Genomic DNA, 22,240 nt, shown 5'->3' with positions numbered 1-22,240 from the left:
TTTTATTTTTATTCAATTCTAATCATTTTTCATGGAAGTACTAACGTAACCTCAGCCACGTCATCAATTTTCGAAGGCATGTAACCATTTTTTGTGACACACTTGTATTTTTCATAATCATATCAATATTACGGTAAAAATGCACTAAAATTGAAAATCATGCAAATGAATTGAATAAAACTGCGATGTCCTTAAGTGAAACAACTAAGAGTAAAATTTAAAAAAATATGTATAATTTAGAATTGTTAAAAATTCATTGTTTAGACTTCAGAGGTAAGAATATGTTAGACAGTTTCACGAATCTTTATATGTGAGTCGGGTCAATCTTACCGATATTCACAATAAAAAATAATACTGTTAGTATAAAAAATAATAATTTTTCATGAATGACCCAAATAAGAAAATATGTCTCACAAAATACGACACATGAGACCGACTCACACAAGTTTTTGTCTAGAAGTAAACAGGTGAACCGACAAAAGTTGCAACAATTATCAAACCAAATATATTCTTCAAGAAAATCTAGTATAAATATCCTTCGATCTTCCTAAATTACTCTCACATTCCCAAACGGGCGAAAAATGGCTTCTCAAATCCCACACATTGTGGCCTTTTTGTTCACCACCATTATCATCTCCTTCATCATTCAAACAAGCCCCGAACAAATCCTGCAACTCTGGAATTCCATGCAGTTCACTTCTCTACAGATCCTCTGCTTTTCATTCTTCATCGTTTACACTCTGACTGTGTTCCTCATGAAACGGCCCCGAACTGTTTATCTCGTAGATTTTGCCCTCTTCAAGACTCCTCAAAGCATGCGAGTCTCCTTCGCAGGTTTCATGGAGCATGCAAGATTGGTTTTACCCACTCAGCCTAAAAGTGTCCACTTCCAGATGAGGATTCTTGAACGCTCAGGTCTTGGTGAAACAACATGCCTGCCACCCGCAATCCATTACATTCCTCCCACCCCGAATATGGCTCTTGCTAGAGAAGAAGCTGAACTTGTGATCTTTTCTTGCATGGATTCGCTGTTTCAGAAAACCGGGATCCAGCCCAAAGATATCGATATCTTGATCTTGAATTGCAGCCTGTTTTCTCCGACTCCATCTCTAACAGCCATGGTGGTTAACAAATACAAAATGAGAAGTAATATCAAGAGTTTTAATTTATCCGGAATGGGATGCAGCGCGGGTTTGATTTCACTCGATTTAGCGAATGATCTTCTGCAACAGCATTCAAGTTCAAATGCTGTGGTTATAAGTACAGAGATTCTTACACCCAATTGCTACATGGGTAAGGAAAGAGCCATGCTCCTCCCCAACTGCTTGTTCAGAATGGGTGGCGCCGCCATACTCTTGTCCAACCGGAGCTCCGATCGCAGCCGCGCAAAGTATCGTCTATCTCATGTTGTGAGGACCCACAAAGGAGCTGATGATAAATCATACAGATGCGTATCGCAAGAAGAGGATTCCGAAGGGAATGTCGGAATAATGTTGAACATTGATCTAATGAGAATCGCTGGCGAGTCTTTGAAATCCAATATCACTACACTTGGCCCTTTAGTCCTTCCTGCTTCGGAGCAGCTACGCTTTGTTATTTCACTCATCAGAAGGAAGCTATTCAACCCCAAAATTAAGCCATATATTCCAGATTTCAAGCAGGCTTTTGACCATTTCTGCATACACGCCGGCGGAAGGGCGGTGATCGATGAGCTTCAGAAGAGCCTCAACCTCACGGCGGAGCAAGTGGAGGCTTCGAGAATGACTTTACACAGATTTGGGAACACTTCTTCTTCTTCACTTTGGTATGAACTGAGTTACATTGAGAATAAAGGGAGGATGAAGAAAGGAGACAGAGTGTGGCAGATTGCTTTCGGGAGCGGATTTAAGTGCAACAGTGCGGTTTGGAAATGCAATCGGACGATCAAGAAACCATCGGACGGAGCTTGGGCTGATTGCATCGATAAATATCCAGTCTATATACCAGAAATCGTCAAACTTTAAGGAAATCTGAAAATTAAATTTAAATAAAATTTCAATATTGCGTTTCTCTCCCCTGTGTGTGTAAGTGTGTTTTTTTTTCATATTTACCAGGAGTTGGGTGAGATTTTAATCCAAATTCAAGAATGTCTTACCTCTTTTTTTTTTTTTTTTTTTTTTTTTGGAAAGGCTATATAATTTATGTGCAATGTATCCATTTTACGATAAAATACCAGTAATTCTAGACTTATCCTTCAATACCTAATTTTTTTTAAAAAAAATTTGAACAATATCTGAAACAGTCAATGTGATGAAGTGGTGAATGTAGAGTAGGTTAACCCTACTCTTTATCTGTCAGATATGTCAATCTTACCGATATTCACAATAAAAATTAATATTATTAGCTAAAAAATAATATTTTTTCATGGATGACCCAAATAAGAGATTCGTCTCACAAAATACGACTCGTAAAACCGTCTCATACAAGTTTTTTACCTGAATATAATATCATGTATACGAAATTTGACAATACAACAAAATAAGACTTTAAAGTAATACTCATATTTTCTATTGGGGAGTTTTATTTACACTCCAAAAAAGTATTAATAACATTCCTCTTTACTTGTAAAATTTCTTACTTGACAAATTTACCATTTTTATTATTTCCTTATATTATAGATTTTGATTTGAACTTAAAAATACAAACGTAATAGTTTGCATGTTACAACTAGAATTGTTATGCTCTAGACATTTTTCATAATTTTTTTATCATCTATAAATTTAATATTTCGTATTTTAACCCAAGTTTCATTAGGAGTATAAAAAATATGCATCTATTAATTTTAAAAACACATAAAAACTGTTTGAATATTAAAAAAAATTTGATTTACCAATATTTTTGTTAAATTGAGGATAAAATACAAAATATATTAAAAGTAAGGCTTTTGTTATTTTATATCAAGTTTTTACCGAATATCTAAAATTTTTAGAGCATAAAAATATTAATTTGAACTGAACTCATTTACATTTGGTGGGCATGTGACATCTGTCGAAGCTGAAGATACTACGGCAATACGTGATCTTTGATACGTGCGATTAATAACTGAAAAATGAAAACTCAACCAATGAATTAGCGATGAAGAACATGAATTAATTGATTCCACATTAAAATGAGATTCATAAAAAGATTTAAAAAAAGCATTTCTCATATCAATAATGTGTATATTCTTTCCGAGAACTCGTCACTTAAAAACTCAAAAATAAATCGTGTTTGATGTGAGAAATTATGGCACAGGTGACACGGAGAAGTTTTCTCAAAATACGTCATTCTTGTGAGTTAGAACTTAAGCATATTGAAATTACATATGTTAGTACAGCGGGGACAATCATCGATTACGTTAAACATACTAATTTTAAAATTAACCAGTATATGTTTTGTTTATATTCGGAATACATTGTCAATTTTGGATAACTTATTTTAGAAATTGAAATTACTAATAAATTTAATAAAAATAAATAACTACTGAAGGAAAACATTGTCAATTTATGATATGAAAATTGATGAAGGAGTGTATTTTATAATGAGTAGGTCAGTTGTGAGACGGTTTTACAGATCTTTTTTATGATACGGGTCAATCCTAATCATGATTACAATAAAAATTAATATTTTTGACATAAAACATAATTTTTTCATTGGTGATCTAAATGTGGTATATGTCTCATGAAATTGACATGTGAGACTGTCTCATGAAAGTTTTTGTATTAATAAAAACTGGAGTTCGACATAAACTGATCGAGTTTGAGTTCGACAATTGACTCTGACGGAGACATATGGCACAAAAGGTGACTCAATCTATCCAACATTCCATAGCTTTAACAAAAAGCATTCCACATATTGGTTCATATTGGTTCACAAAATCAACCAAATACGAGAGTAGGGTGTGGAAATTAAAGAAACAAGGACCATAAATAGAATTTTAACAAAATTTTAGCCAAGCAGGTGTAAATGGACTTAGTGACCACTACCCAATTGGTAGGCCAACCTATTTACCCCAAAATGCTAGCTTTGCTTGTTTTTGGTATGTAGGAATTGCGTGCGTAGAGTGGGGCAAAATCAAAGATTAATGGTTAGTTTGGCGGCAAATTAAATATAATCCTATTATGTATGTATTCATTTATAGCATATAATATATTTAATAATGACTAATTTGATTCATTATGAGTCATCAACCAATTAACTAATGAAACTTCTTTATTATTAGATAGTTAGATTGTATAGGATTTACTTGATCATTTATGTGGAGGACCAATTGCATGAAGATAAATTAAACTACACTTTATATATATATTATTGAGACATTGAATTTACTTACCTTTTTTTCCATTCTTTTAAAGTACCCTTTATATCAATATATTATCGATATATTTTGAAGAAAATATATCACTCCACATAATTCCACGCACTACAAGAAATTTTACATTTGGCAAAACTGACCAACGTAGCAAAATATAAGTGAAACACGCCGCCGAATATTTGGCGACGCAAAAACTCGTCGACGAGTTGCGTCGCAAATTGTTTGTATCCAATGTCAATCGGCTCTTTGGCGACGCGGAAAATAAAACATTATTAATGGTGTACGCATTTCGTGACACTGATCCCACACGTCGCCAAAAGGTATTATCATGTGGCGACGCCTTCCTTGCATCGCGAAATGTATTTTTCGATTTCAATATTTCTATATTATTGTAATTATTTAGCAACGCAAAATCTTCATCACCAAAGATATTAAATATTTGACGACGCCCTTAGCGTTACCAATTTTTTTATTTTTTTATTCATCCTCATTTTCCGACACTATAAAAACATTGCCAAAATGTGTCATTAATGTTATTTTTATCTATTAAATATGAATATCAGATAAAATAATTATATATAACAAAATTAATATATGTGTAATTTACAATTCAATAATCAAATATTTTTCAAAAAGATAAACAAACGAATCAAATAATGTCCAAAAACAAAATTACTGAAACAATAATTGGATAATGTTGCAAAATAATTAAAAAAAACTACATAGTCGTTGCCGGAGGCGAGGGAAGTCATGAAGAAGATCAAGTCGAAGAGCCTGTCGGTGGAGGCTGGAAAGAGAAAACAGAAATGACATGTTGCAAGTGTTGCAATAATGTATTTTGTTGTTGCTCACTATAGTTTGTTACTGCTCACATATAATCTGTTTTTGCTCATTGATAATTTTTGTTGCATAACCATAATTTTTTCACCATCATTATGCTTTGAGCTAATGTTTGTGGCCCTAGAACCATCCACTATAGATAGTTTATGTAATGGACCTAAACCCTTAACGTTGCGAGACTAAGACTTGCGTCATGATATCAACATTTTTGAGATGATGCACATTATCAATAGTAGAGACACACACTTCAACCTTCTACGATGCTTTAACCGAGTCATGTTACCAAATGATGCAGAACATTGGAGGAAAAATTCTCCGCTGCGTATCAACGATGTTGAGTGTGCTTTATGTCGTCAAATGCTTACATTTCGTGACGCATAAGCTTTGTCCAGTCATCAAACAACCCAAAATAAAGGTAGGAAAATGGACTCACACGATTCGTTATTTGAGCAACACTGAGCACATTATGCTGTCATCATACAAATGGTATCATACGTTGAACGTACGGTTCATCACAATATATCAGATTTCTTGTAGTGAAGATTACGAATTTATATTTTGGCATAAAATAATCATGTTTTTCTATTTTTTACTGCATTGTCGTATTTGAAGTAGTCGATGGATTCCACTAGATTGAATTGTCCTTTAGATTACACGTGCATGTTAGCTGAATTTCTGCTTGTCAATTAATAACTAAGAAATAACTAATATGATGAAAAAAAATAAAAAGATATCGGTCCTACTTAGTTGCGGAGGAGGAAGTTGGAAGTTTCATGTCTATTTAATTTTTTTAATTAATGATAACTTTGAATTATACACATAAAGTATATACCTTCGCATTAAATTTAAATTTAAGCAAATACTAAACGAAACTTCTTCGTCTTCGTATATATACACTAGATGGTGACCCTAGTGCGTCTGCTTTAGTGTTTTTTTAAATAAAAAAAATCTTTATCGTTAAAATAGCTAAATATTAACTTACTTAGTTTTAATAACATATTAAAATAAAATTATTTTACAGAAATATTTTTTTTTAAAAAAAATATTATCACTTCTTTATCAAAAAATTGATCCAAAATCCCAGTAATAAACGTTAGTTTCAGCGACAGATAAAAGACCGGTAGTCCATCTCTGGGCGTCAATAACTTGATCCCACGAGTCAATTAATTTGCCATATGGCACACTATAATCAAGCCTGTAGCTAAATGAAGAGTCAATCGATCGTTAGAAACACCTACGTAAGAAGGTTTTTACATGGTTTACGTGATAAGATCATTACGTGAGAATGACTTATATTAAGATTTTTTACATCGATTAGATAGTGTATGGAGTTGACATGGTTTGTAAGTTATAATATATTTGAGCAAATTCCGTAAAGACGTCGCATTTAGTTTGAGAGTAGGTCTCTTGTGAGACGGTCTCACGAATCTTTATCTGTGAGACGGGTCAACCCTATTGATATTCACAATAAAAAGTAATACTTTTAGCATAAAAAGTAATACTTTTTAATGTATGATCCAAATAAGATATCTGTGAGACCCGTGAGACCGTCTCACACAAGTTTTTGCCTTAGTTTGATGGATTTCATTTTATTTTTTTTATTTTTGTTTTAGAGAAGGAAACCATGAACTTCAAATTCACATCTTGTGTGGTTTATATAGTGTTTCATGTCAATAATGGTGTCATTTGAAATTCATTTTATATTGTGTAACTAATATGTAAATAAGTAAGGTTCAATATTTGATATATTGTTGTATAGATAACAATAAAACTATAATTGAATCCATTGATTTCAAAGTGTCTACTGGACAAATAGCCCAGCAAAGAATGTATATTTTATCAGTGGGCATCACTTGCAGATTCTATGCGATTGAATTTGAGGGGAAAATTTTAATCAACTTCAATGGAAGTTCAATCGAGTTATTAGCAAATTTTTGCGAAAAATACCCTTAAAACCCAGTTCTGGAAACTTTTCTTAAGTAAAAAAAAAAAAAAAAACCAAGAAAAAGTTAATTTCAAAACTCCAATTAATAAAATTTCGATACTTCATCTTTAACACACCACTAACTAATTAGGTTTGCATGTACGAATAAGTACTAGGTCGTGCCGATTGGGGCATTGTTTGGTACGTTGGTCCCCAATGGAAAAAGGATACTCTTCATAAGTCCACATTATTACTTTACCATTTGACCATGTGATATGTCTCAATGTATGAAATATTATTGTAAACTTCTATATATTTTGTAGATTCTTCGAATAAATTATTTTTGTCTAGTTCAAATTTTGTAATGCAATGTCTTATAATTCAGTCTCAAGTTTGACACGAGATCTCGAAACACTTCGTAAGTTTGTAACAAATCCCCCTTCCCTGATGAAAAAAAAAATGTATTGTAATGATAACTAGAATTCAAAATATAATAAAATTAAATATTAAATGAATTTGTAATAAATTAATTCTATTTTTTATTATTATTATCTAAATTGTTTTTCACAAAACAATATCGATTGTGCTTTATTTATGACAAAAACTTGTGTGAGACAGTCTCATGGATCGTATTTTGTGAGACGAATATCTTATTTGGGTCATCTATGAAAAAGTATTACTTTTTATGATAAGAGTATTACTTTTTATTCTGAATATTGGTAAAATTGACCCGTCTCACAATTAAAAATTCGTGAGATCGTCTCACAAGAAACCTGCTCTTTATTTATTCCCATTTATCACAAGAATTAAATATTGTTTGACCCCTCAAAGTAAAGGCAATAGAATTTAGCTTTCACAACAAGCAAACAAGCATAATGAAAGCACTCACTAAAGTTTCTGCCAACCATACTACTCTTGTAAATAGACTCATTTTTTAAGTTGTGGGAGGGAATTGTTAAAATTGGGCCGCAAACATGACATATTATCCTTAATTTAGAAATTTGATGTCGGATGAGGCATAGTCGCATTTTTATAATAAACATTTATGAATAGTAAATTACTTAAATTTACTTATTGATCCATCAAATGCAACATAAAATATTCTTAGATGATCATTTTAGTCAATTCAATATTATATTGGCAATTGGATTATTTCAGAATTCAAGAAACATTAGCATGTTAAGAATAGAATTAGAATCATCGAAAAGATCAAATATATCCGAAGTTTGGATTGCAATTATTACTTGAAATTTAGTTATTTATTATGTTGTCTTTAAGATATATTTTTAAAATTTTAATGTTCCTTATATATGCGTGTATGTAAATAATATGAAATAAAAATCTCAAAAAAATTAACCCGTACATGTCAACTTGCGACGATTCCCTTTTTGCGAAGCTAACATAATTGAGTAGGATGCATAATGCATTTTACAGTACTAAATGGCCCAAGTCTACACCTAGCCTTTATCCGCGGACTACCAAATAATAAATACAAATCAATAGATTCTATCCAAATAATATAATTTTTCATATAATAAAATAAAGCCAATTATTTATATTTTAAAATTCTTCATTCTAGAAATCGATTTTTTTATTTAACAATTATTATTTTTGTGTGTGTGTGTGTGTGTGTGTGTAATAAGGACACTTGAACAGAGACGTGTTCTACTTACTTGTAGGTCAATGGAAATCTGTATTTGACCAGCAGCCTCAAACAGCTTAATGAATACTTTGATGGATGGACTATGAGCAATAAAACAAAAAAAGTATAATAAGAATATGTCAAGAGCAATCCTTGCATGTTTATATCATCCAATGATTGAATCTGTCGCACAAGATTTGGTTGATTTATCTGATTAAAATGATTTGCATAATACTACATTGATCTTGATTCATCAGAGAACATCTATCATGCAGGTTCTTAAAGTTAAAAAAAAACAAAACAAAACAAAAAAGTCAGATCCAGGACAAGCGGGAATTAGGAATACGTAACTTTCAATTCCAAGAATAAAACCCATGAAAAGAAACAGGGTATAAAATGGTCACACCAATAAGTGATGAAGATAAATTCGTCGATCATGTCGATTTTTTTTACAAGTTGTAACTTTTTGAACAGATTAGTTTCGTCATGAAATTCCCACAGAAATTCGAAGCTGACATAACCTTAGGGCAGCTTAAAATTTTTTATGCTTCCCTCTCCTGCTTGAAAAAATCACATTATTCATGATACTGACATGGATTTTAACTTTTCACACAAGGGATTTTAACGATAGGCAACAGAAGACAGCTCCCATCGACATGTTGCACATGCACTTGCATTTGCATTCTGCAGGAAAAGAAGTATTGTGGACAATCACACTCAGGAAAGAAATCTAAATTTTGTTCATAATAATGAAAGAAATCTTAAATTTTGTTCATAATCTTTTCAAAATTATAATTTTTTACACATCGCAATATGTAAAATCCCCCTGTCGATCAAATTTCCAAAATGCATCCACCATCATGCCCAGCTTTACTTATTCAATTCAAACCGCATAAAATAGATACGAACAGAGAGTCGGGTAATACACGATGATGACAACTTATAAATTCATAATATCTCCAACACTAGCAAGTTTATAACACCTTTGGACTGCTCTAAGAGCACAAGAAAACCCAAAAGATGCTACAAACTCTTCAATACCTCTTATCCCTCGACACAAAATCTCTCTTAATAAACAAAATAAAGACTCGTTATTCAAAAAACCCTCTCAAGAAAATGAAGTAGTCTGATCCTTGAGAGAACACTTCTTAAATTAGCTGCAAGATGCCAATACATAATAGAAAATAGTCCTGATAGCTGCAAAACTTACGGGCATGCTATATTGAGGGGTGCACCATTCATCATCGGTGGTGCACCATTCATCGGGGTAGTCACTTCATCTATCCAAGCAGGGCTTCGTTGCAAGCCTCAAAGTCAAAATCTGGCAACGCGGTAGAATGATCACCATCATTGAACCCAAAAATAGGAAGATCATCGAATTCACCGAGGATGTCGTCCAGCGGTGGGGCGAAATCATCATACTCCATGAACGAATCGAACTCAAAAGCTAAGTCCATCTCCGCGCCCATTTGTGACAGTGCCATCAATTCATCGTCCACTAATCCAGTATCACCAGATTCAGCTAACTTCTTCTCTGAAACATTTTTGTTGACAGGTACAGTATCAACAATTTTATCCTCAGTTTCAAGGTTGATTCCTGAGCCTGGGCACAAAGAATCCAATTCAAGCACGGAAGATGGTGATGTGTGGGAGACAGGCAATACAAAAAATGCACCAGAGTCGTTTTCCAAAGCACAAGCACTTGAATCATGTGATTTCTGGCTCTCATCATTCTTAGATATAACCACAGAGCAAACAGTTCCATTGTTAGCATCATCCAAACTCTTATGCATTGGAAAGTCGGTGTTAATAACCAAAGCCTGGAATTCCATTCGTTTTGTTTCATATGCTCTTGACGCCTCCTCCGCAGTACTATAAGTCCCTAACCAGACTCGTTTTTGCCTAATTGGATCACGGATTTCCGCAGCCCATTTCCCCCATTTACGCTGCCGAACACCTCTATATTTTCCGGTAATTTGACTAGACTTTCTCTCAATTAGAGGGGAAGCTCGTTTCTTCTTGGGGATCCTCTTCTCTTCATTGTCACTGTTTCGAAATGAACCCTTCGATTCATCAACTTTCGCCACTGGACTAGAATCCTCAACAGGGATACAGACTTCTCGGATAAGCCTCTTACTAACTCCCTCATCATCAGATGAATCGGTAGCATCCGGGTCATCACAAACGATCACGACTTTCCTCATGGGTAGGATGGGTTCAAACTTGTTCCTCAACATTCTGGTTCCAAATTCTTGTTTCAATGAAATTGTTTTCCGAGGCTCTCGCATTTTTACTTCAATTCAAATCATTAAATAACCCCTCAATAAAGAATACCCTCAAAATTTGTATGAAAACAAACTATAAAGCCAAAAAATACTACAATAGGTAAACACAAATTGGTCTCAAGCAAACAAAACGACTTCAATCAAGGAATTCTTCTAAGTGAGAAAACCTCTGAAGAACAAAAAGAGATGGAATAGCCAATTTATGTGATAACCACCAAAACACTCAACTCCGGAACAAGTCCTGCAAAACAATGAAAAGATCCCACAAAAAATCAACACAAACCCATTACAGATCAGCGCTTAACAACCCCCAAAACAACCAAAAATCACCTAAAAACAATATAAATTTAACGAACAAAACGCATGAGGGTTTAAGGTAGAACAATACATACCTTTTGGACCTCAAACGCATCGAAACAGTTGGGAAGAAAGAGTGGGCGCCCTCCTGCAGTTTGCAGCAGAGAGATTTTCGCATGCGGTGAGCTGATGAAGAAGAAGCAGATGAGAAACCCAGCTTCAATGGAGCCCCAAACACAACAGCCAAATCAGAACCTGCCGACATAAATCTCTCACTCCTAACCCGCCTTATCTCAAACAACCCCTTCCTCTTCTGCTCAAAACTTGGAAAAGCACCACGAAAGAAAGAAAAAATGGATCAGAAACACCTATTTATAAGAGCAATAAAGATTTATCTAAAAAAAACATAAATAAAAACGATCCGAAGAGTGCAGAAAAAGGGATTAGAAATCAATGGTCATAAACTTTTTTAGCCGGAATACGAAATGACAAAGATCAAGGTATGGTGTAATCGAAATCTCAGCAGAAAAACCAGTGACAGAGACCTCTTCTACCTCTACCGAAAAAGGACGTGAAAAACTCCACTGTGAGTACAGAGAGCATAAGGTGGACTATTAAATAAAATATTGGTTCTTCCTTTAATTTCGCAACCACCACCATTCACTGACCGTAAAAGCCGATCTCAGTAGAAAAAAATTTTACATTTACATTAAAAAATTTTACATTTATATCATGCTGCGTTGCGTGGAAATCCTAAATAAAGATGAAATGAAACATTATAATACGCATACGTGATGGGAATCCTGATTTGCTTGTCTGCTATCTTTTGCTCCTCGCCTCTCCTATATATGCAGTCAAAATTGACCATTAAAAGGGCATACAAAGAGGCTTGAGAATTAATTTTAATTGATTCACTGCTGCTACCGTAGAAAGATAGTAGCTTTAAAAACAAAGAGTTCAAGATTTTATTAGAAGAATTTAAGCTTCATCTTTTAAGTCGAGATTTGTGTCCAAACTCTGTCACACTCCCAACAAAATTACCTTCTTGCTTCTGTTTTTTTTTAAAAAAGGCTCACAAATGTGGTAACTATGCAGATTTTGTGCAATTTCGGGAGAAATGGTCTTTAAAAAAGGGATATATTTGCTATTTATTTTAAAAGCAAAAATTTGTGTGAGACGGTTTCACGGGTCGTATTTCATGAGACGGATATCTTATTTGGGTCATCCATGAAAAAGTATTAACTTTTATGCTAAAAATATTACTTTTTATTGTAAATATAGGTAGAGTTGAGACTACTCTATTTTAGATGAGCGTAATTTTTTTAGTGCAATTTTGATAGAAAGATTTAATAGGATTTCACTTAACATATTTGGTACAAAATCATAACCAAATATTTGAAATTTCTTGTTGCTCAATTACATTTAGTTGCTTCCATTTCAAATTCATTTTACTCATCTGAGATCATTCAACCATAAATTCTTATTCTTCCATCCAAGTACTATTTTAGAATTGATCATGATTTAATTTAATTTTGATGATTATACATGATGTCTCAAAATTTGTCAAAATGACTGTACAAATAAAAAAAATATGATGTTATATATATTTATTTATTTTTATTTTTGTGAATGGGAAGCCATGCGCAATGGTTGGTAAATGATTAATTTAGCTACTGGGTATGTTATTGTATCTGCGTTCGTAGAGCGTGCGTAGTACGTACAAATTGAATTGGGTTTTCCAGGGGAGAGTGGTGTCACGTTACATATTAGAGATTGGCCTTGTGTTGGTATTACTCCTTGTCGACCGAAAAGCAGGCAACGACGCTGGTTAATGAATTCGAAACCTGCCGATTCTGAAATTCAGCAATTGGTTACAGCTCATTTTTTCCTTTGCCCCATTTTGGGGCTTTGTTGTTTCTTATTCACGGTTGTGCCACAGTTACCTTGTCCCAATTCGTAGATAAAATATTAAAAATTTATATATATGTTTATATTTTATTAATATTTATTTCTATATTTTTATATTATTTATAATTATAATATATTATTAAATTTGAGATATATAAAATAATTAAATTTAATAACAGTAAATTTTTTAATATATCGACGATATCTTTTAAAATTAAAAAAAAATTACTTGATTTTCATTATAAATATTATAAAAACATATTTTAGTAAATTTGTGTATTATCTTATCATTATCATATTTATTTTCCAAACTTTTAAAATTTCTAAATTAATTTTTTACATTTTTATCTAAACTTTTGATTTTTTTTTAAATGATTTATCATTCTTAATATAAAAAACTATTATAAAAAATCATCAAAAAAATACAAAAAAATATCACATATATAACAAAATGAGTGTGAAGGATACGTAATTAAACTATTGAATCATATTCTAATTCAGGAAAAAAACAATTTAAAATACCTAATCAGTACTAAAAAATAAATAATTATGTAAATATCAAAATAATTGGATTAAATTGTTGATCAGACTCGTCTAAATAAGAATTATAACGTAAATTTGCAATAATAATCAATTTGGTAATTATTTCATGAAATTAATTAAAGTGATTTTTAGTCTTATATTTTTGTTACAGTGAGTTGTTTGGTAAGCTTTAGTATCACGTGAAGAAATCTTTGTCGTGTTCCCAATTACACGGGGACAAAAGCTGATTAGCTTTGATTTTGTTGGCATACGAGCCGCACTTAATTTATTATTTTTTTATTCTTATATATTATTAAAAAAAATTATTTACAAATTTGGAAAATAATTGACTATATTTTATGGAAATAGCGTCTAACATGTGAATTTGGAAAATTTCGTAAATCGACTCGATTCGTTTATTTCCTTAATAACATATATACTAAACAAGTATACTATATAATAGATAAATGAGTCAACCTTTTATGATCCGTTGCTCGTACAGCGGGAGAAGAGAGGTGGTGGGTACGCATGGCCCCACCGACCACCGCCACGCTTTTCCCGCCAATTTTTCCGGGTCATGCCAAAGCCAGGCCATGCACATGTCTGCCTGATATCACTGCTCTGGCCCATTTGTATTAAGATTATACATTTTAAAAATTGAGATTTTTTATTTAATTATTGATATAATAATTTATATTAAAAAAGTGAAAAAACTTTGTTTTCCACTCAAAATAGATTAGATCTCTTGTGTCTCACGGATCTTTATTTGTGAAATGATTTAATCTTGTCGATATTCACAATAAAAAGTAATACTCTTAGCATAAAAAATAATATTTTTTAATTGATAACCCAAATAAGAAATTCGTCGCACAAAATATGACCCGTGATACCGTCTTACACAAGTTTTTGTCAAAGAATTGTATAAGTTTCAAAAATAAAAAATACATAACACACTTATCGTATGTGTCTGATCACTAATTTTAATAATAAGTTAGAAACAATGGATGAAACTATTGAATTTGATTTTAGGATTATGACATGATATAATATAAAACATTAATTTATTATTAATATATATTAGGCTGGGTCCAGAGCTGGTTTATCAAAACTCTTTACCAACCCCGAACCTGTTTCTAGATTTGTTGGCTGGGTTTAGACCTGGGGCGCAACATGTTTGACGCAAGAACAAGGTCCATAACCGTGCTAGACTTGTTTTTGGGATGAGAAAAAAAAAATTCTTAATATTCATCAAGTTTATGGATAAAATTTGAACAATTCGGATTTTTAAAAAAAAATAAACAAATTTGAACAATTTTCGGACTGAATTTCCCTCGACAACTCTAGGTAGTATATATTTTCGCTCATTCCGGTGTAGCATAATCTATGATATGAAAAATGAACCTTTATCGACTTGAATGTTCTTGGAAATAGCTTCGGATTATTCAAAAACGACACGAAAATGAGGCTGAATCAGCATTGCTTCCATGGGTATGATGGAAGCCTTTTATCCCAACAAATTTCCAAATCAATCAAGAATCTAAATTTAACACTAAAAAACTCATAATGATGCTGCTTATAAATTCATTCCTTCAAGCTTTGATTCCCATTTTCCATGACAGAGAAAACTTCTTCCCCAAAGGCAACTCCAACCCTCCAATCTCCACCATCACATTCTTCATCTCATCCCCTCCATCTTCCACTCTCTCCAAAGATTCATGTTCCCTCGTCGTAAATTCAACTTTAGAGGTATCTTTAAGCTCATTTCCATCAACTTCAATCACAAAAGAACTCTCCACTCCATTCAACCCGAGCACGGTTACCCTCTCGATAATCCATCCTTTCTCTAATGCGAACTTGCTTTCTTGGACGGATGACCATACTTTTACCGACCCTTTACTAACTGTTGCATAGAAATCAATGTAAGTCGAGTAGCCACTCCCGAGTTTCATCTCCAGTCGTTCATCATCGTCTAAGAAAAGCTCCCCCTTAGCCTTTCCTTGACCTTCCCCCAGTGGGAAGGTGACTATAAGTGTAAAAGGCGTGGTTCTGGCTTGTTTAGAGATCAATCCACCTTGTTGCATTGGTATAATCGTGTTTTGATACACATGGACATTGATAACGTGTAATGGTGCATCAAGTGTGAGGTAATGTGTCTCTTTAGAAACAATAACCTTAGCCATATCGAACATATTGTACCAAGACCCCGGCGGGAATAGAACTTTCACTTCGGTTTTGTTCTGTTCTAGTACTGGAGAAACCATCACACTTTTTCCCAGCAAGAATTGAGTGCTCAATCCATACAACTTTGTATCAGTCGGGAATGTGAAAAAGAGGGGTCGAGCTATAGGAGCTCCTGTAGTATGTGCCTCATAGTTCAATGTGTAAAAATATGGCAGAAGTCTGTACCTCATTCCTAATGCATTTCTTGCGGATATGGCCACTGATTCCCACTGATAAAGCTCTTGCCTTGGAGAGTAAAAGTTAGCATGATCCCTTGAAAAAGGGTAAAACGCCCCGAGTTCAATCCAACGGTTGCAAAGCTCTTCCGTTGGGGCTGGATAGAATCCACATATATCCGAGCCGACCATTGGAACACCAAATATTCCAAAATTCAACATTGTAGAAATCGAGTACTTCAAATCTTCCCACGTTCCTTTGTTATCCCCTGTCCAGTGTGCAGTGTAGTGTCCTGATCCAACGTAAGTCGAACGCGAAAGTATAAAGGGACGTTTTCCCTCGAGCTCTCGAAGACCCTTGTGAGTCGCAACTGCTTGTGAGAAACCATATATACTATGTGCATCATACTCCAAAACTCCATTATAATGAGATGCACTAGTTGCTATAGTTTTGTACCCTACAGGAGCTTGTATCCCAGAAGCATTGATCTTGTATGGTGGATCGTCCCATCTAGTTTTCGTTATATTTTTGCAATCTAGACAACAAACCCATCCCGGGCCTGTCCCATTGGGGCAAATCCTGCCCTCCGGAAGAGTACACAAACCAGAGCAAAAATTTGAAACTTCATTCATATCAATCCAAAGTCCATCAACCGGTACAAGCTCATGGAAACGTCGGATCTCATCACTCCACCATTCGACAGTTTTCGGGTTAAGAAAATCGGGGAAATTGACAGCTCCCGGCCAAACTTGAGCCAAGTAGGGCTTGCCTTCATACTTGATAAACACATCGTTTGCTATGCCTCTCTGGTAAACACCATAGCTCGTGTTGACACCGATTCCGGGGTCAATTATGACAATGTATTTCATGCCTTGGGCATGGATTTTTTCCAAGAATGCTAAAAGTTTGGGTCGTGGGTAATTTGTGGGATTAAGCGTGAAATCTTTGTGTCCATCCATGTGATCATCATCATTCCATATTACATCAAGTGGGATTTTGGCGTTCTTGTAGTTTTCTACTACATCTTCAACTACCGATAAATTATGGTAGCCCCATCTGCATTGATGGAATCCTGTGGAATCATTGAAAAAAGATAATAAATAAGATCACCATACACGGCATCTACTTCAAGTGATATAAGATATTGGCTCACACACACTGTATAAAACAGTACATCTATATTATGGTTTTTCTGCAATGATATATGAAAGTGAGATTACTTGATTAATATATAATACATTAGTATGTATTTAATGCATGAATACTAGTTGGGATCTCGAGCTCGAAACTCAATTGCACTAGCGGGGCTGATGACCTTTTAAACGATCCAGTCAAATCTAAAACTCGAAACTGGCTTACAACTCAGTTTGACAAATCTTCAATAAATCAAGTAAAAAAGTCCCAAGCTTGGTAGCAAGAAACCAAAGCAATAATGAATATAAAAACTTTTTCTCTCGCCTTTTTGACTCTTGAATCATCCCATGGGCCTTAGGTACCACCACTTTCTTGCATTCATGAGTTCCATAGTCTATCAATACACTATTTACATAGTGGATACAAAATTCAGTCCTGCTGGTCCCTTTAATTAATGAAAAATCATAATCTCTATATACACCGACGGTAAGGTAAACAGAGACAATTTACTAATAATATATGTTTCAAGAAGTTGAATTAAAGGATGCTATGTATATTTGGTGGTGTTTTCGGAATATTTATTGAAAATTATATTTGGTGGAATGCTTTCGTTCCCATAAAAGTCATCCCAAAACAAGGAAGGTTTCACAAGGAAAATGAGATATTCACAATGGCAATAGCATTTTTGCGGGTAAATCGGCTTTGCGCCAAGATTTTATCATTATTGTTATTATCGTCTTTAAATCTTATACATATAAAAGTAGGTTTTTTGTCAACGGTCTCATGAATCTTTATCTGTGAGACAGGTCAACTCTATCGATATTTACAATAAAAAAAATAATACTCTTAGCATAAAAAGTAATAGTTTTTTATTGATGACCAAATAAGATATCTGTATCACAAAATACGACCCGTGAGACCATCTCACACAAGTTTAGTGACCACTTTTAAAGGGAAAAATTAGAAAAGTACAAATCAAAGTAGAAAACAAAACCAATTAAGCTTGATTGTCACACTTTGTTTCCGTGTGGATCATATCAAAAGCTAGCACTGCTAAACATTACCAAAATGCTTGTTTTTATGAGTTCCAAAAAAATAATTATTTATATAAGAATAAAAAAATTGTTATTTCTATATATAATTTAACTTATATTTGTGAATTAATAATGTCATATTTAGTTATACCAAAGAAAAATCCCATTAAAGTAAACAAAAGAAAGATATTTTTTTTAATAAAAAAAGGAAATATGTTTGTAATGAAATGAAGACTGATAATGAAAGCTATGTAATTAATTCCTCTAGGGGCTCGTTGGTAAAAAGAGAAAGCAAAACATCAAACAAATGTGGACCAAGGCGTCACTTTCTTTTAAGCACTATCAACGGAAAACAAGAAAGTGTGGATCACAAAATGCCACACATAGGTAAACCCACATGCATACAAGTCCACTTTATTATATTTTTCTTACAAGATTTTTGACCCGAATCCGCATATAATTTCATATTAAGATATTGATTGACATGCTACGTGTTTTATAATCATTAATGCAATAAAACCATCGCACAAGTGCTATCATTTTAACCTAACATTGTTGAAAAAACTTGTCACATTTACCAACACTTTTGTATTTATTTTATGGATATGAATATTTTCAAGGCAAAAATTTGGTTCGAGCTACTAAATTTTTAATGTTAAAAAGCAGGGCTATGGATGTCCAATCATTTTCTCATCAAGGTTTTGTTAGTGTCATTTCTTCAGAATTCTGAATCCCTAGTTATCCTCAGAGAGTGGACAGACTTGCCAATCTGTTGTGGTCCTATCATCTTCGTTCGTATTCCCGCGTGTGTAAAGAAAAGACCATCGGGATTCATCATATAATTCAAAGACTATTAAACTCATTTTGACAATTTAGTCTATTTTTGCTGATATGAGTGTAAATAGTTTTCCTATGATAGCGGGGCAATAACTAGAGCCAACTCATTCATTGATTGAAAAAAAAAAACTTCCAAAACATAATGATGCACCACCTAACAAAGGGCCGAATTCACAATAAATAATACACAAGACTAACTTGTATATTTGAATATAGTAGGCCAATTACATTGTATTTTTGTGTGATTAGGAGGGATTTTAATCCTTTACACTCTCTACAACCATCGTAAATTAGCTATAATCTAATAAGGTAAAAACTTGTGTGAGACGATACCACAAATCTTATTTTACAAGACGGATCTCTTATTTGGGTCATCAATAAAAAATATTATTTTTCATTATGAATATCGATAGAGTTAGACCCGTCTCACACATAAAAATTCCCGAAAATATTCATCTAATAGGGTGTGATATGAGTACTCGGTGCGGTGTTTAATGAACACGTGAAGTCACAATCTTGATATAAATCGTAGGTGGTCACAAAAGTCGAAATATTTTCAAAAAAATGTACTCAAAAAGTATAAAACAAATCTTCATGATTTTAATTCCAAAATTAATTACCGAATAAAAAAAATTAAGAAGAGTAGAGAAAAGGCATTGGTAGTTACCAAAAGCCCAGTAAGGCATGGCAGCAGGCCGTCCGATGAAAGCAGTGTACTGATCAACAACGTCCAACGGCGAAGGGCCGGCGAAGAAGTAAAAGTCGAAGACACCCCCAATCACTTTATACGTCAACGAATCCCCTTTGTAGAATACGTCCATTCCGTTGCTGTTCAGCAGCAGTACTGCGTGGGCAGAGGCATCGCCTTCCCTGTTCCTCAAATCCATGTACACGGGATGCGACCCGTACAAATCTGCATTCAGATTTATCGCAGAAATATCTGTTGTGTACAAGGTGTAAGGATCGTAGGGGTTGAGCTTGATCCCATGTGGCTGCGTGTTCTCTCCGAGGCCGTACAGGGAGGCGTTCTTGGGGAGTTTTGTGGAGATTTCGAGGTATTGGTCTTTGAAGACTAATGGGTTGTACGGGTCGGCTTGTTCGGAGGTGGAGTTGAAAAGGGTCTGCCCGTTTGATTTCCTCTTCACGGAGAAGGTGAAGGGGTCTGTTTCGTATGAGAATATGAGCTCGTTTCCTGGGTAATCTGTGGGTTTGGGTGAGCTAATAGCTTCTTTTCTTGAAGAGATGGCGATGGATTGTTTGGCTAATGGAGGGGTCTCTCTGGGTAGAAGATTGTAAGGAACCTCCCATCTTTGCTTTTGAGCATCTGTAATGTGAACCCTCAAGCGGGAATCTGTTTCATGCCTGAAAAGGAGGGAAATTTTGTCAGAAAGATGAGATTTTTGTTAAGAATTCAGTTTAAGTAGTTGAATATGTGGATTCAGTTTTTGTTAAATATGCAGCTAAATCGACACATTGTAGAATATGAAATGGTACGCAAACTAGGCTAAGTTTAGCTTTTTTTGTGATACTGAATACAAAAAAATTGAAGTAAAATAAAAATCTTACTTGACATAGAGGTGCAAGAGGGGGATATCAGGCCCGTAGATATTAGTTTTCTGATTAAGTTGAAGAAGGCCAACAAGGCCGCCATTAGAGGACTCTTCAATCGAGATCAAACGGTAGCCATTGCCAATTCTGCTTGGACTTCCTGCAGATACAAAACCAACTTGAAGAAGAAGAAGAAGAAGAAGATTGCAAAGAACTAGAAAAGGCAACAAAAGCCTGAGAAAAGAAGATAATAATGGAGGGAAAGAAAACATGGTGTATGACTGCTTGGTCTAGGCAATTGGGCACTGAACTGATGGATGGTTTTTTGGTTTATAATGGCAGAGGAATGGCACAATTGCATAGGATACTTGTGAATATGTGATGCGGACGAGGGTGACAACATGTAAAATTTTTGTTCACATTCAGTAACACCATTATTGGCTTTAATCCAAAGATGAGTTTTGTCAATTTTTCTGATAAAAAAAAAGATAATGTCACTTTTCAATAAAAAAAAAATTTCCTTTTTTGGGATGATTTCCAATCTTTTTTCTGGAAATACTTGCCATTTCAGTCAATTATATGTCTGGCAAGTTCTTTCTGGAAAGACCTGATTTTTAATAAAAGTTCATTCATATCCTATCATCAATTAATCATATATCTTTTTTTAAGAAAAAAAGAAAGACAATGGGAGCGATAATAAGAATGTTGGTTTAGACAAAGCATATTAGACTTGATGTTGCACTTTGCATGTGAGCTTGGTTTGGGCTCCAAAAAGACCAAAACCAATGTGCACAGCACAATTGCAGGTGAGATTTGGTCCCATCGGCATCAACGTAATCACTTTTTGTAAATGTTTTCAGCGAGTTTTTCCTTTAGGACGGTTTGGTTGGTGTCTCTTTTATACCCATATTTATTGCTCATTCATTTCGCTACTTTGCTTTGTATCTACCATTCATGCGATCTCATGACATGTCTCTCAGTAGATGTTCGACTTGGTAGAAGATGTGAACGCTTGATCGATGATCAAAACTTCGATTCTCTCACTTTATCGGATGATTATGTCGCACAAAATTTGTTATGTGTTATTTTGTATAACTATCGGTGGTTCATAAACTATTACATTAGTACAAGGTTTATTCAATATGAACAATAAGATGACGATTGCAGTTTTATTCTTGTAAAAAAATATCAATGGTTTATATTCTGACGGAACATTCAAAGGTACAAGTGAATAAAAAAAATAGTTAATATGTTAAAAAATGATTAAAAAGTAAACTTATGATGCAAATGTAAAAAAGGTCGGAGAAATTTTTCATGAAAGGATAATAAAAAATAGTGGATGATAATATTTGGTCGTGATTTGAGGCGAAAGATAGTTACGTTGGGAATGACAACAAACAGACCAAGCCATCTATTTTTAGAGGATGGGATCGTGGCAAGCAGTTAATGGACCAACTATTTTTTAACTATTTTATATATTCGCTCATTAATTAAAACAGCATACTTTTTAACCTAAAATTCCTAAATTTTTATAAACAT

General features: G+C 33.8%; 2 protein-coding genes, 1 long non-coding RNA gene and 1 pseudogene across 3 annotated transcripts; 2 read left to right on the top strand and 2 right to left on the bottom strand.

Annotated features, from left to right (window-relative positions):
* The first annotated feature begins 549 nt into the window (after window positions 1-549).
* LOC142543579 (3-ketoacyl-CoA synthase 6-like) lies at window positions 550-2,137 on the top strand. The gene has a single exon (XM_075650930.1). It carries the CDS (start codon window positions 582-584, stop codon window positions 2,001-2,003), a length of 1,422 nt encoding a protein of 473 aa, XP_075507045.1. The 5' UTR covers window positions 550-581; the 3' UTR covers window positions 2,004-2,137.
* Window positions 2,138-9,662: 7,525 nt separating this feature from the next.
* Window positions 9,663-11,959, bottom strand: LOC142543578 (ethylene-responsive transcription factor ERF118-like; annotated as a pseudogene).
* A 3,181-nt stretch (window positions 11,960-15,140) lies between these two features.
* LOC142543576 (alpha-xylosidase 1) lies at window positions 15,141-21,151 on the bottom strand. Its single transcript, XM_075650929.1, has 3 exons — window positions 20,720-21,151; window positions 19,821-20,515; window positions 15,141-17,220 (listed from the first exon to the last, which is right to left on the bottom strand). The coding sequence occupies exons 1-3, from the start codon at window positions 20,971-20,973 to the stop codon at window positions 15,341-15,343; spliced, it is 2,829 nt and encodes a 942-aa protein (XP_075507044.1). The 5' UTR covers window positions 20,974-21,151; the 3' UTR covers window positions 15,141-15,340.
* LOC142543577 (uncharacterized) lies at window positions 17,734-18,452 on the top strand. Its single transcript, XR_012819786.1, has 2 exons — window positions 17,734-18,046; window positions 18,221-18,452. It is a non-coding gene; the product is annotated as an uncharacterized LOC142543577 (long non-coding RNA).
* Window positions 21,152-22,240: the final 1,089 nt, after the last annotated feature.

Source organism: Primulina tabacum, chromosome 4 (assembly GCF_025594145.1).
Source record: "Primulina tabacum isolate GXHZ01 chromosome 4, ASM2559414v2, whole genome shotgun sequence".
Lineage (NCBI taxonomy): Eukaryota > Viridiplantae > Streptophyta > Magnoliopsida > Lamiales > Gesneriaceae > Primulina > Primulina tabacum.
This window is presented reverse-complemented; position numbering and strand designations above follow the sequence as displayed.

Excerpts from the sequence above, each read along its gene's own strand:
- LOC142543576 (XM_075650929.1), bottom strand. The coding sequence starts at position 20,973 with ATGTTTTCTTTCCCTCCATTATTATCTTCTTTTCTCAGGCTTTTGTTG. Across the intron at positions 20,516-20,719 it reads CTCTTGCACCTCTATGTCAA|GCATGAAACAGATTCCCGCT; the intron begins GTAAGATTTTTA and ends CCTCCTTTTCAG. Across the intron at positions 17,221-19,820 it reads CATGCCTTACTGGGCTTTTG|GATTCCATCAATGCAGATGG; the intron begins GTAACTACCAAT and ends ATGATTCCACAG.
- LOC142543579 (XM_075650930.1), top strand. The coding sequence starts at position 582 with ATGGCTTCTCAAATCCCACACATTGTGGCCTTTTTGTTCACCACCATT.